We start from the raw sequence: 15591 nt of genomic DNA, 5'->3' as shown, positions 1-15591 counted from the left end.
TTCTCGCTGGTTTAAGGACGAAGATGTTAAAATGTGTGTGTATATATATGTGGGCATTTATGTGCACAAGCAAGTTTGTGTGTGTGTTTGTGCGTGTCAGTGTTTTTGTTGGTTGTTGTGGATTCTGATGTGTGGGCCGTGTGTGTGTGTGTGTGTGTGTGCATTTGTGTGTGTACATGCATGTGTGTGTGTGTGTATGCATGTGTGCATGTGCTTGCTATGCTTTTCTCACCCTCAACACCTGCCGCTGTCATAAACATCTTGTAGGTTGTGTGGAAGAGCTGTCTTCCCTTCAGATTGTCTATAGGGAGAAAACAAACAGAAGAGGAGAGAATAAGGGAGGCAGCGGGGGGTGAGAGGGAGAAGGGGAGGAGTAGAGGGACATAAAAGGTATGGAGATATGGGGAAGCAGATGGTGAGGAGATGGAGAGATGGAGAGTGAGTGTGTGTGTTGGGGGGGGGGGGGAGATGGAAGGAAATGAAAGAACAAGGAGCTCAGCGTGATAGATTGAAGGTATAGCGGTTTGATTTACATCCATAGGGGGAAACCACTGTAGACGCGTTCGTTTGAAATCGTAAACACTCTTTCCTTTGCTTCTCTGCAGCCCCCCGGGGGGAACACTGGGTTAATGTGTATTTAAGTCATTTGTGCTGTTTGAGGAAAAGTGCTATTTAATACAGCTGGCATAAATCCTCTTATGGATTCAACTTTCACTTTTGACTGAATTTACAGTTTTATGTAATATGAGACACTGTACCGAAATTTGAATAACGCTACTTTTTAGCAAGCCAGCCCTCAAAATGATCTCCCATTTAGATTGAATAAAATTCCAAAAAAAAACAGAAGAACTGACATTTCTCATCATAACAATTAAAAGCAGAATATTATTTTTATTAATGACCTGACAATACCACTGCTACAAAGGTCTAGATATCCTAAAATAAAACATAAAAAATGTTTGCCTGGCACTTGATGAAGCCCAGTTTGCCAGTGTGATGGACACCCCTACCCATCCAGGAACCAAGCCCCGACCCCCCTGGGAGGAGACGGTTCACGCCCCCTTTATCCAGCCTCAGGAACAGCAACAGCGGAGGAGATAGAGTGCTTCTTACCCTTACGTGAAAAACATCCAGAGATGTTAGAATTCAAGGCATGCGAGGCCTGCGATGGCTGGCTCGCACCGGCACGGAAATATATAAATATAGAGAACCTAAATTGGTCTCCTCGTGGAAATCACAAGAGAGAGCCAGAGTGTGTGTGTGTGTGTGTGTGTGTGTGTGTGTGTGTGTGTGTGTGTGTGTTTGGGGGGACAGGGGGGAAGGGAGGGAGCATAGGCGAGAGAGAAAGAGAGGGAGGGAGAGAGCGAGGGAGAGGGAGGGAGAGATGTAGGAAGATGAGAGGACATGGGGGGTTAATGGAGGGAGTGAGGGACGGAGGGAGGGAGGGAGGGAGTTACTTACAGGCAAAGTAGCAGGACAGGAGGAACACCAGGGAGAAGATAACCAGGAAAGTGATGTCCGTTTCCAGGATCCCTGCGACGGAGAGATGGCGTGGGGGGGGGCAGATTGCAGACCAAAAGTGGGGAAACAGAGGCAAAAATAACTTGTAAGTGGAGGAACACATAGGGACAGACAGAGCGTGAGAGAGAGGGATATAAACAGAGAGGGGAAGAGAGGAGAGAGGGGAAATTAAGAGGAAGAAATTGGTTGAGGCGAGAGGGAACCAGAATTTATTAGTTGAGGGAGAGACAGCAAACCCAAGCGAGAGAGAGAAGGAGATAAAGAGAGCAAGAAAAGCAAGAGAAGGAGAGATGGGGGGGGGGAATCATACGTAGATGATGCAGGAAAAACACAGCTAGACAGGCGGCGTCTTCGCTTCTCATCCTTTCATCTCAGTTCATCCATCATCATTAATTCATCCAGCCATCCCTTCATTATTTTAATTTGTTCAGTTCAGTGTGCTTTATTGGCCGTGCTAAATGGTGTTGGTTTGTGCCATCAGCGATACCTTCCATAATCTCTCTCCCTTTCTCTCTCTCGCTCATCCTCTCTGTATGTCTCTCTCTCGCTTGCCCTCTCTGTATGTCTGTCTCTCCTTCGTCCTCTCAGTGTGTCTCCCTATCCCTCGTCCTCTCTGTATGTCTCTCTCTCTCTCGTTTTCTCTGTATGTCTCTCTCTCCCTTGTCCTCTCTGTATGTCTCTCTCTCTCTCTCTCTCTCTCTCGTCCTCTCTGTATGTCTCTCTCTCTTTTGTCCTCTCTGTTGACTCTCACTCGGTCCTGTCTAATCGCTCTTTACCAAACTCATCCGCGGAGAAATGCTTGGTCCAGAAGGACTGTCCGTTGGTTAGTTTCATCTCATACTCCAGCTGTAAGCCCTCGCCCTGCAGAAGTCACAGAGACACAGAGAGACACAGAGATAAAGAGAGAGGGTGAGAGGGGCAGGGGGAATACTAAGTCCTTCAACATGGACCTACAGGCCCAGAAGGGTGTACACCATAACAAGATATACTCTGGCCTTCAAGGAACTAAAATCCAAACAAGGGATGACAACATATTATCTGAATCGCCATACAGTTCATCAATACAAGTTATGTGAATATACGGGAGGAGAAAAGGTTAGGACCGATGTGATTGCTCAGCAGAGAGGGCTGTGAGTGTGTCACAGAGTCACAGCCAGAAGGGACAGTGCTGGAGATGGCTAATTAAATGATAGCGCAGAGCATTCTCCCGTCTATCTGCACCATGTAATCCGCTCAATAATTATTAGAGCAATTATTAACGTGATCCTGCGTCGCACTCGTGGTTTGAGAAGCACCATCTCATAGGCAGGCAGTGGGAGAGAGGGAGAGAGGAAGACGGAGAGGGAGGGAGAGAGAGAGGAGAATTAAGTGAATGAAGGAGGGAAAATGGTGATGTAATCTCCACATTTTGTGCAAATAAAACCTTGAGTTAAAACTCGATGGTTATGGGAAAAGGAAGGGCCGGGCAGGACAGCTTAAAATAAATCGATAAAAAATGTGTTATAAAAACCAAAATTATACAGAACAGAAAATGAATTAAAGAAATAAAGATGCATGGAAAGAAAAGAAAATGAAGAAAACAGAAAGAACAGTAATTAAGAGATACTGTGATTGTTTTTGCCGAAGGCCTGACTCCATCACAATCCCTCCATCACAAAAGGGCAAGAAGCATAGAGCATTGCTCCACAATCAATACTGACACAACGGAGAGAGAGACCGGTCAAAAAGATATATATCAGGATAGGGAGGACGAGAGAGAAGGAAAGAATCAAAAAATACGTATGGTGGACATAAATCTGGAATAAGAAAGCAAAGTGGGTGCAATGGGAGAGAGAGCGCTGAGGGCAGACAAGCCCATGGTGCAGCAGTGGGCGCAGAGGACAGTGCTCATCAACCACAACGACACAGGCCCCTGAACCGAAGGGGTCTGGACCGGAAGGGTCCGGGGCCAAGCGGGGACAGCACAGACAGCCGGTGATATGTTGAATGTAAATTAAAATAGGAGAGAACTTTTTATTAGTTACTCTTCAAGCAAGATCCACGCGAGTGAAACTCAAGGTTGGCTGAAGGTGTAGAACACACAGAGGACCAGGGCCAACTGGAAAAATCGAAACCTTGAAGAGCAAAACATTAGTCAAAATAAACATCACCTCCACTTAGTACAAGTCCTGAAAAGCGAATGTGGGTGATCCATGTTCTGAGGACTCGGCTGATTGGGCAGCGGGTTTAACCACCATGAAGTACGCTCAAGAGACCTTTTTCACAGAGGTGTCATCACAGGACAAACACAGGTGTCACTCACAACATTAATTATGAGTTTACTGCTTTCATGTACCAGGGCACGAGCCAGCAGACTACTCTAGTGAGGATTACCCACATTCACAATGGACCCTTTTCACAGAGCTGTCAAAGCAGGGCAAACAAAGTCATAGCCCCCCCAACGTTAAAGTTGGGTAGGCTGTGTTAAATGTCTTTTTGTAAAAGCACCAGCAGTTGTCAATGGGTGTTACTCAGTAGTTTATTATACGACACGCTTATTTTCAAATAAAGGCTACAATCAAGACTTTTAATTTGAAACCTCGACAGAAATGCTTGCTCTTCAATCACTACTGGTCCGATAAAACTGAGAACTAAAGAAGTGATCTGCTCTTGCGCGTGCAGCTCTACACCTGGGCAGCTGTGGAGGACATGCCTTTGGTTTTAGGGCCAGCGTATGACATTACCTCGGCCCGCTAGAGACTGAATTATACAGAGAACACAAGAGGGGAGACGTGAATAATTCAAAAACACAGAAACAAAGAGGGGATGATGTGGAGTGTCAAAGTGGAATAAGTGAGCAAAAAGGTTTAGAGAGAGAGAGAGAGAGAGAGAGAGAGATACAAAATAGATGGACAGATAGAGAGGATGGGACAGAATGGTTAAAACGTTAGAAGGAGCAGGGGAGAAAAAGACGAAACGGTGACAGGGAACAAGAGGGGAGAAGACATGAGAGTTAAAGGAAATGGGCACCATGGCAACCGGTTGGCGCCAAGAGGGTATGAAACACGAGGCCCAACACGGAGCAAGAGAGCAAGGGAGAGGTGTGAGATAGGGAGAGAGAGAGAGCAAGAGAGCGAGAGAGAGAGAGAGAGAGAGAGAGAGAGCGAGAGAGAGAGGGGGAGAGAGAGGGTGAGAGAGAGAGAGAGAGAGAGAGAGAGAGAGAGGGAGAGAATGGCAGGAAGAGAGAGAGAGCGCAAGGACATGCAGAAAAGGCAAGGCAGACGGTGGTGCAGTGGTTTGCTTGTTGGTGTGCATAGTGGTGAGGTGCGTGGTGATGTGTGTGTGGTGAGGTATACAGTGAGGTGTGTGGTGGTGTGTGTGGTGGTGTGTGGTGGTGTGTGTGGTGGTGTGTGGTGGTGTGTGTGTGTGTGTGTGTGTGGTGTGTGTGTGGTGTGTGTTGGTGCACCAATTGGAGTTGACTGCCCATCCGGCAGAAGCAGCAGTGTGTGTTTGTGAGAGGCCGATGGCCTGACACCACAGCACTCAGCGCGGGAAGCATCTGCTCTAATTATGCCCCTCTCTAAATCGACACACACGCACATAAACACATGCACACAAAACACAACACACTCAACATTGTGCCCACACACAACCTCACACAGACTCACACATCTGCATCGCCATTGCTGTAGACCTGAATGTAGCCAAGCACTAGCAACACAATATGTGTACACATGCACGACCACACGAACACACAAGCATTCACACACATACAGAAAAAATAAACTAACTAACACACACACACAAACACACACACAAGCATGCACACTCAAAAACGCAAACACCCGATAAAATGGACGACAAACTGGAACACACACTAGAGAATACACACAGCAGTCACACTTTGATTGAGGCAGTCTCTGAGCAGGGCTCGTACTATAACTATGAGTTGGGGGGGACATTACAGGGCCTTCGCTATCCTGAGCTAACAGTATCTGCTGCTGCTGCTTACCTCACACAACACAACACATCTCAAACTAAAGAATGTACAGCGATAAGCAGCTGGTCCCCTCCTACGAGAATATCGTTAGCCCGCTCCCATTACTGGCCCAGTCAATGCTCCCAAGTCCCCCAGGCTTACTAATCAATAGGGAGCGGTGGGGGCAGGAGTGGCTCAGCAGTAAAGTCACACCTGATCGGTGCGTAATACCATAGGGTTCACACACTCACACAACCATGAAATGGAATAGTTTAACAGGTGGCATGCCATGTTCCAGTGACAGGTACAAGAAACACGGTGACAGGGGTGTCATCATCCAATGGCAGGCCTTAAAGGGGACCGGTGCCTACTGTGTGTGTGTGTGTGTGTGTGTGTGTGTGTTTGTGTGTGTGTGTATTTATGTGTGTGTGTGTGTTTATGTGTGTGTGTGTGTGTGTGTGTGTGTGTGTATGGGTGTGTGTGTGTGGGTGTGTTTGTGTATGTCCGGTGTGTGTGTGTGTGTGTGTGTGTGCATGTGTGTGTGTGTGTGTCCGGTGTGTGTGTGTTTGTGTATGTCCGGTGTGTGTGTGTGTGTGTGTGTGTGTGTGTGTGTGTGTGTGTGTGTGTGTGTGTGTGTGTGTGTGTGTGTGCGTGTGTGTGTTGGGTGGGTAACGCTAATGTTGTAGGCATCAAAGATAGACGGATCAAGGAGTGGTCCTGAAACAACATAAGTATGGGTTGTTCTGATTATGTTATAACCAACACATATCTCCATTTTAGGATTGAAGATTCTTTCTGAAATCTCGTAGAACAAAATGTCTGTCCGCCCGCCTGCATGTCGGTTTGTCCGTCTGTGGCCGCCTGCCTAGCTTGTGCACTTTGAGTTTGAAGGATGCTGCATAAATAAACCTTGCCTTGCCTTGGGCTCCTGATCTGAGTCCACAAATGGAGCTGAGGTTAACATACTAAATATTCTCCCTACTTCATCGACCGGTGGATCATCTCTGACCCAGTAGTAGTATCATGATACATGTATGTACGCTGTGCTTAATGACTGCTTTCCCACAGGGCCAGGACCAGGTCATGCTCATGTAAAACAACTTCCTAACGTTGCAGGTGCATTACCATATTAATAGTACCACGGTCATTACAGGGGTATTGAGGGAGCGTTGAGACTTGGATACTGCCTCACCACTGAGTTGACGAAATGCCGACAGAAGCCCAGAATGGACTGCAGGAATATGTTCTGCATGTCGGGAGGATTGATGATGCTCATTAGGTTGATAGTCGGCTTGTGTGTTGAGTACAGTTCAAAATATGCACACACACAAAAAGACAAACGGGGGTGAGAGACGAAATGAGAAACAAAGAGACAGAGAGAGAGAGTGAGAAAGAGAGAGAGAGAGAGTGAGAGAGAACGAGAGAGAGAGAAAGAGATAGATGAGGGATGGGAAAATAACATGTGTTCTGCTGCACGCCTGCAGTAATAGTGCACAATTAAATGTACACACACACACACACACACACACACACACACACACACACACACACACACACACATACACACACACATACACACACACACATACACACACACAAACAAACACACACACACAAGCTACTGTGTCACTGCCTGTGTGTGTGTTCTGCGGTGCCAACTGAGGCGTCACCAAGGCAACCAACTGGGAGCGTGCTGCCCCCCCTACCCCCCACCACCATCTCTGAGTGACAGGTTAGAGGTTTGGGGTTTGGAGATGAGGGGGGCTGGAGTTGGGAGCTTTGAGGGGGGGAGGTGGGGAATTGGGAGTTTAGAGGTCAGTGCTACTCACCCCACACTTGCTGAGCGCAATGTACCACCACCTCTCCCTGACGGAGCGGAAACTACGTCCGCCCACGCAGCTGAGCACCTCCTCGTCCCCATCCTCCTCCACCTGGACGAGAGACATTAGGGCGATAGAGAGAGAGAGAAAGAGAGAGAGAGAAGGGGGAGGGGAGAAAGGGAGGGAGCGACAGATGGATGGAGAGAGGGTGGAGGGATGGGTGAGAGAGGAGGAGATAGATGGGATAGATGGAGAAAGAGAGTGAGTCAGGAAGGAGAAACATATAGTGAGTATGTCAGTACTTCAAATAATTGAGAGGAAATTGTTGGTGGAAACATTTTACTTTAAACATATCGGAGAAAAATCAGAGGATTGATTGATCTGTGGTACCGCACACTACATAAGCCGACTGAAAACGTTGAAAACACATAAAGGATTACATAATTTAAACATACATAGTTATATATTGTGTATTTCTTTTGCTTTGGTAACACACACTGAAATAGAACATTTGAAATCCAAACTGACAGAGCGAGAGAGCGAGAGAGGTGGAGATAGACTAAAGAAGAGGATAGACATTGAGGCAGTCAGAGGGAGAGAAGAGATGGAGAGAAATCGGAGGAGGAGGTGGAGTGAGACTGAATCCAAAAGAGGGAAGAAAAGACAGAAGGGAAAAATAGAACAGGGTGAAGTAGATATAATGAGAGAAACACACACGCATGGTGGGAGGGGGAGAGAAGAGAGACAAAGAAATGGTGGGAGAATGCACAGACAGAGAGAGATAGAAAGCGGCAGAGAAAGAGAGGGGAGAGAGACATACAGAGATGGTGGGAGAGGGGATAGAGAGAGAGATATAGCAAGACACAGAGAAAGAGAGGGGAGAGAGACACTGATACATGGGGGGGGAGTGAATATAGAGAGAGAACAGGGATAAAACGAGAGAAATAGAGAAATGGTCGGAGAGGGGATATAGAGAGACATAGAGATATAGAGAGAGAAAAGGAAAAAATGGTGGGAAAGGACAGAGATTAAGAGAAATGCCCAGAGAGGGGTTACAGAAAGATATAGAGATATAGAGATAGAGAAGTGGTTTGAAAGGGAGCGAGAGAGAAAAACAAATCGGAGAGGAAGGAGAGAGAGCGAGAGCACAGGAGGAAGCCAGGCTTGGGTTTTTGTCAAGGGACGGCGCGGGAGACAGAGATATACCTCCGAGACACCGAATTATCACAACCGACAGCGAGGCGAGAAGTGAGGACACAAACATATTTCACGCTGTTATTGAGGGCAGAATATGACAACAACGAAGCGTCTCCCACTGCACTCGCCCACAGCAATAACGCTCTACAAAGTGAGGAACAAGAGCTGCTTATTGAAAAACTATAAAAAGCAGGAAAGTTTGCTAAGAGCCACCAAGGCTGATAGAGTGTGTGATTAATGAAGGGGATGAGGGACTCACACCAGGGAACTGACTGAGGTGTCGCTCACTTGAAGATGTGGTGGTGTTAGTCAATGTCTCTCTCTCACAAAACGCAAACTCTCTCTCTATCTCTGTGATGCACATGTGCACAGGCACGTATGTGTGCATGCTCACAGACAGACAAACACACAAACCGTTTCATATGCGTGCAGTCAGGTAGTGTTCAACAAATACGTAATGTAAACCAACACAGATCACACACACATACTAGAGCACTTCCTGGCAGAGGGGTCAGAGGTCAGATCCAGAGGCGGTCAGCCAGGTGTTGCACGAGTAGATTCTGTTACAAGGGACTCTTGAGCACGGATCCCTCTGTGTCACGGCTAACCGGAGGAGACTCGCCCTATTTCCTTACACCCTGCCTGTTCATATGTGTGTGCGTGTATGTGTGTGTGTGTGTGTAGGTGTGCAGGTGTGTGGGTATGTGTGTATGTGTGTGTGTGTGCGTGTGTGCTTACCACACAGCCAGACCAGGTGTAGCGTGTGGTGAGGTTGATGACCTGGTTGTTCTCTGGTCGGAGCACTTCCTCCTTCTGGTAACAGTTCTGGAAAGATCCGGCAAGGGCATTTAGAGGTCAGACATTAGCTAGCAAATTGCTAGCAATGAACAGACAGTCAACGTGATGTGCGATAGAAATATGCTATTCTTCTTCTATTCTAACTTTATGCAACTGTCACTTTATACTACTATAACTATATGCTACTGTCACAAACTGCTGCTATAAATATATGCTACTGTGGATTTATTTTACTATAACTATATGCTAGTGTGGCTTTATTTTACTATAACTATATTCTACTGTGGCTTTATTGTACTATAACTATATGCTACTTTTGCAATAAGCTACTGTAGCTATATGCTACTCTGAGTATATATGCCACTATGGATATATAGTATCATAACAAGGATCTATGCTACTTAACAATGCTAACAATGACTCAATCCTATCCATCTCTCCCCGTCTGAGCCCTGTTTACACAGAGGTGTTTGTTCTAGTCAACAAGCACAAGAGGGCCCCTTTTGAAAATGAATAAATAAATAAAATGTCTTGGCTGAGCTGTTGACGGGGTGTCAGACTGAGTTGGGCAACAGAGAGTGGCATGGCTCGCACACTATGCAATGTTGTCATTCCCCCGCTACCATTAATTGGTGGCAAGGACAATGTTGGTTTCAATATAAAATGTGTTGCAAAAAAATTAAGTCTGCAATGGAAATTGGGATTCCTGTTTTTTTCTATGGAGGGGAAGGGATTCAGGAAAAAACTTTAGCCTTCAAATTTTGCTTCCTCAACAATTGATCAAATTGTGTTGAGGTTGCATATCACCGATCACATTATATAAATTATTATGCAAAAGAAAGAGAGCTCAATCACACACACACACGCACAGATACACATGCACATCTATACATATCACCTTATCGGGCTTCTTGTACACAGCTGGCCACTGAGAGCTGTCATCAAAGTAGAGCAATATGTTCTGACAGCAGCGAGACTGCAGGAAGAGACACAATACCAGAGTGAGAGAGAGAGAGAGAGAGAGAACAGAAAACTGCAGGATGACAGGAGGTGAGGGGGGGGCACTGAAAGTGACGTGACATCACTTTGGCCAACAAAGTCTCAGGGCAATACAACAGTTAATGCAGGGAATGTTAAAACAGAGAGGAGCGTCATAGACAAGAAGGGAGATATTGAGAGGGTAAGAGACACACACTCACACACAGGGGAAAAATAGATGAAGAACGGAGCGGGAGGGAGGGAGAGAGAGCGAGAGAGAGAGAGAGAGAGAGAGAGAGAGAGAGAGCGCGCAAGACAGCGACAGAGAGTGGGCAGATGGAGAAAGCAGAGAGGAAGGGAGCAGGATACGATAGTGGCACCAGTAGTAAGAGCCAGAGGTAGGAGATGAAAGCAGAGGACCAAGAAGATTGAGAGAAGGGATAACATTCATTTAGAGAAGAAGAAGAAGAAGAAGAAGAAGAAGAAGAAGAAGAAGAAGAAGAAGAAGAAGAAGAAGAAGAAGAAGAAGAAGAAGAAGAAGAAGAAGAAGAAGAAGAAGAAGAAGAAGAAGAAGAAGAAGAAGAAGAAGAAGAAGAAGAAGAGCCAAAACAGAGCAGTCAGAGAGGAAGGCGACAAAACAACAACAGAACAAATAAAAGACCGTGGAAGACGTTGTCATCAGCCGCCACTGTGGGCGCAGGAGAGCTTTTGTGTAGTGATGGCTGGCTGGAACATGGTGACAAAAGGATGCATATCATCACGGATGCACACACGCACGCACGCACGCACAAACGCACGCCAGCCATCTCTTACCTTTGAGTAGCGGAACCGGAAGTCAAGGCGCCCTTCTGTAGTTAGAAAGCAAAAGCGTGTGAGGAAAACCCAGTCCTGGAGGAGAGACGTGAGGAGAGAGAGAAGGAGAGAGAGAAGGAGAGAGAGACATTAAGGGGAGAGGAGAGGGGAAAGAGAAGGGGGGAAGAAAAAGCAGTTGGCATCTTAATACTGGATTGAGGAAGGGGAGGGAGTCAAAATCCACAAAGTTACTGTGAGGACATATGTGGTAGTGATGTTGCAGAGGCCTGGGGTGGGGGGGGGGGGTTTGTGGGTTAGGGGGGGCTGGGACAACGAGGACATAAAGCAGAGAGAGAGGGACCTCCCAGTCTCAGTACCACTGGGTTTGTGGGTTAGGGGGGGCTGGGACAACGAGGACATAAAGCAGAGAGAGAGGGACCTCCCAGTCTCAGTACCACTGGGTTTGGGGCGCGGCGGCAGGGGTCCAGATAATAGTGCTGATGGTGCGGTTCTCCGCCGCGTCCCTTATAGAAGACTGCTGGCACACACACTTCTGTAGCGTTCACGAAACAAACGTAACGTGGCAAATAAGTACAACTTGGGTTGTTCCAGAGCTCAGCGCATAAAACAGTTGGGATACATGTTCTGTTTTCAGCTGGGAGAGGGGACGCTCTTAATGGAGTCAGATTAAAAGGAATGCAAACCAGGCCAGCCCATAATACACACAGCGGACATACTTCACATTTTCAGCGTGCTAGCCTCTAACCTTATTTTTATATTTCCCTTATATTCCAACCACACATGAAACTGTTACTCAGTTAACCTCGTCCCACAATCACCCTTTAAACCATCAAAATTATTCCCCCCAGTATTTTCTCTTAAGAACTTCTGTGAGTCTGTGCGTGTGTGTGTGTGTCCCTGTGTGTGTGTGCCATAAGAGTGTAATTACTAATGCCCACCCTTCTCTCTTAGATAAACTGGGCCAGTCATTTTCTCTGCGGAGAAATAAGGTGCTACCAAAGCAGTGTAGCTAGCAGGCCGCTGTGCTCCGCCATACATCACCCTAAACAACGCCGGGGCCCTCTTTCAACCCGCCCCTGCCTGCCCCTGCCACCTCTGGGGGCCATAACTCAACCACAGAGTCCAACACTCACGCAAAGGGGCTACCGGGACTTAACTTAACTCCCCCCCTTAACAACGCCTGTGGCTGTCACCATGACAACAGGGACGGAGATGGAAGGAATTCAGTAAGGAAGGAAATATAAGGAGGGACGGGGAGAAGGCATCATCGCCAGAGTGGGCAGAAGGAGGAGAGAGAGTAGAAAATAAAAGGAGAGAACTCAAGAGAGAGAGGAAGAATAGAAGAAAGGGTCTGGGGGAGATGGAGAGATACAAGGGGGGGGGGGTCGTAACGTTTGACTGACTACGGACCATGGCTATGAAAGACTCCCTTGTTAAGCTTAAAATGCACACACACACACACACACCAACCCACACAAACACTCACACACTACCATGGGCACAGATGTAGCCAAACAAACACACATCCCTTGTTTATACTCTTGGTACCACATGTTTCATTAAGGCTGTGAGATGGGTTTAACACATAACTCAAATCGCACACCCGCACACAGACACATACACACACACACACACACACACACACACACCCATACACATACACAACACACACACACACACACACAAACACACAGTCTCGCTTCACAGGCCGCCCAAGCCGTCAATTCCACCTCATCGTCATGGCAACCACCACACTACACATGCCTGAGTTTGCAGCTGCCATAGAAACTTAATCAAATCAAAAGGCCAGAGCATTCATTGACGAGGCACAGGCACTTTTAATCTGTCATCTCTCTGCCACCGTCCTTCACTTTACCTTCTCAGCGGACCGCACAGCGTTCAGAGCCCTTGGAACATCATTAGCGTGGCTCCGGAGCTCTTTCTACTGCCACCGCAGAGAGAAAACCCCCCATAACAACATACACAAACAAAGGCCTGCCCGTGCCCCGCACTCACACCTCACTTGAACACCAATTACCTAGACAAGAATCTCTGCGATACCATTTTGAGACGCATCTCAGAATGAAGTGGCCGACGAGAGGCCTGACGGGAGGATGTCACGCTGCAAGATATGCTAATCGGCTCTGCTGTGAGCGGAGCCGCACTGTACGCCATGCTGGGCTGTGAGCTAGTCCAGGCAGACACAGTGGAGAATACACTGTTTGGAGAATACACTATGTGGAGGATATACAGTGCGATACCCCAGCAAAGTTTTGCTCTCCAGCACCACTGAGGAGAGCGTACTGAACGGCCAGACCGGAGTCAGCTGCAGTCCCAGGGTATTATATGAGTTATTACAGTGTTTATTATTATTAATGGAACCTATAATAGAGGGTGTGGGATATATTTTTTTAAAGATGAGGACTATTAAATAAGACACTGAATAATTATATGTACCTGCATAAACAGTTGTTTATTTATAAACATGAATAAACAAATGCCTTGAACAATACATTGATGTGCAAAATGTGTCTTCTATTATTAATCTGTTAATTATTGATAATTAGTCACGGCTCTCGCCGACAATAATTACTTTGCATTGCACAAAAGGACAATTGACACTTGAGATAATAGCTAATAATACCCTGCTCACAGTATAGAAAATTGCATGTATCCATGATGGCATTAGAGTGTAGGCATTCTTGATCACGTTGTTCATTTAGTTGTCTGTAAAAAGTCAGAAATATAATTCAACAGCCGGCCTCCTCTGACAAGCAGCCAAGAATAAAGTATTAATTTCATTATGATCCGAAATAGACATATATAGATATAATTATATGCCATAACCAGTAAATATTTTGTATTTTTACTTCATCAATTTAACAATTATAAAATGCCTGTTTCCAATCGATTGCCATAACAAGGCATACAAGGTCAGAGAAGCAAACAGGTATCGTCCATATGATGTAAGCTAGCTTGGAGCCCAGTGAAGGCATGAGCCAAGTTATTCCCCTAATGTCATGAACTCTTACAGCTACACCTGCTTACCTCTACAACGTGATGTAGGGGGTTTGGGTGTGTGTGTGTGTGTGTGTGTGTGTGTGTGTGTGTGTGTGTGTGTGTGTGTGTGTGTGTGTGTGTGTGTGTGTGTGTGTGCCAGTGTGTCAGTATCGGTGTGTGTGTGTGTGTGTTTGTGATTGTGTGTTTATGTGTGTGTGTTTGTGCATGCATGCATGCATGCATGTGTGTGGCCATGCTGCTGTGTAACCCTGGCTAATGAATCATTGAGCAGCCCAGCGGTGCAGGGGTGACTTGACTAGCTGATTGGTAATTAATTGTTAATGAGGCTTAGCAAGCAAACAGAAATCCAAAGAGAACGAAGAAAAAAGACAGAAAACAGAGGAAAGGACAATCGGAGAGACAGAGGGAGAGGGGACAGAGTAAAATGGATGCAAAGAGGAGAGAGAGTAAGCGATTGGGGGAGTAAAAGAGAGAGAGAGGGAGAGAGATAAAAAGAGTGATGGTAAAGGGAGAGATATGGGGAGAGGAGGGGGGAGTAAATAGCTTTACTTGCCCTGCATTGAGGCATAGCTCTTGATTAATGGGGTGTCCGTGCACATACAGATAACCACACACACACGCACGCACGCACACACACACACACACACACACACACACACACACACACACACACACAAACACACACATGTGCACGGAGAGGTGGTTGAATGACTCTGAATCACAATGCAGTGGCCATGGGAAATAAGAGGACTACAGGGGGATAAAGGCAGACACCTCCAGCCACTGTTTCTATTCTTCAGGTTGAACTGCTCCCACACACACATAAACAGTTGACACCAACAATTAACACACACACACACACACACACACACACACACACACACAAGGATCAATCTCATAAATAGATTTTACACCAACAAATAAAGTTTCACCACAACTCCTGCAACGTCGATTCACTTCCAAGATAAAGAATTGAGAAAACACCACTGTTACAGCAGACAAATCACTTGGCCTGACCCAGTCAGTCAGTGGAAGTCTGGAGGAAGGTTTAACCTCAGGGTAGGGAGGGAAGGAGAGAGAGAGGTGGATAGAGAGAGAGAGAGGTGGAGAGAGTGAGGGGGTGAGGGGTTGAGAGGAAAGAGAGAGACGACACTGAGCCATGCAAGAGGATCATAAAATCGTATTAAAATATAAATATGCTGTAGATTCATGTATATTTTTTTTCTAATCAAGGCTCAGATTTTTTTTACACTAATCATTATAACCCGCACGCACGCACGCACGCACGCACGCACGCACGCACGCACGCACGCACGCACGCACACACACACACACACACACACACACACACACACACACACACACACACACACACACACACACACACACAAACACACACACACACACACACACACACACACACACACACACACACACACAAGCACACACCTCTCTGTCCGTCTGTCTTGCCATGGCCTTTTCCAG

At 46.6% G+C, this 15591-nt stretch overlaps 1 protein-coding gene across 1 annotated transcript in view; it reads right to left on the bottom strand.

Moving 5' to 3' along the window:
• tmem145 (transmembrane protein 145) overlaps positions 1-15591 on the bottom strand; it is a gene marked incomplete at both ends in the record, with an annotated part of 31289 nt that overhangs the window by 12827 nt on the left and 2871 nt on the right. The window contains 7 exons of the mRNA XM_079758679.1: positions 233-301; positions 1462-1533; positions 2298-2382; positions 7309-7410; positions 9235-9321; positions 10193-10270; positions 11086-11160. Coding sequence (XP_079614805.1) covers positions 233-301; positions 1462-1533; positions 2298-2382; positions 7309-7410; positions 9235-9321; positions 10193-10270; positions 11086-11160 — 568 coding nt within the window. The remainder of the gene's footprint in view (positions 1-232; positions 302-1461; positions 1534-2297; positions 2383-7308; positions 7411-9234; positions 9322-10192; positions 10271-11085; positions 11161-15591) is intronic.

This window comes from Pollachius pollachius (assembly GCF_949987615.1).
Source record: "Pollachius pollachius genome assembly, chromosome: 1".
Classification (NCBI taxonomy): Eukaryota; Metazoa; Chordata; class Actinopteri; order Gadiformes; family Gadidae; genus Pollachius; species Pollachius pollachius.
Note: the sequence above shows the minus strand (reverse complement) of the source record. Positions and strands in the feature narration are given on the sequence as shown.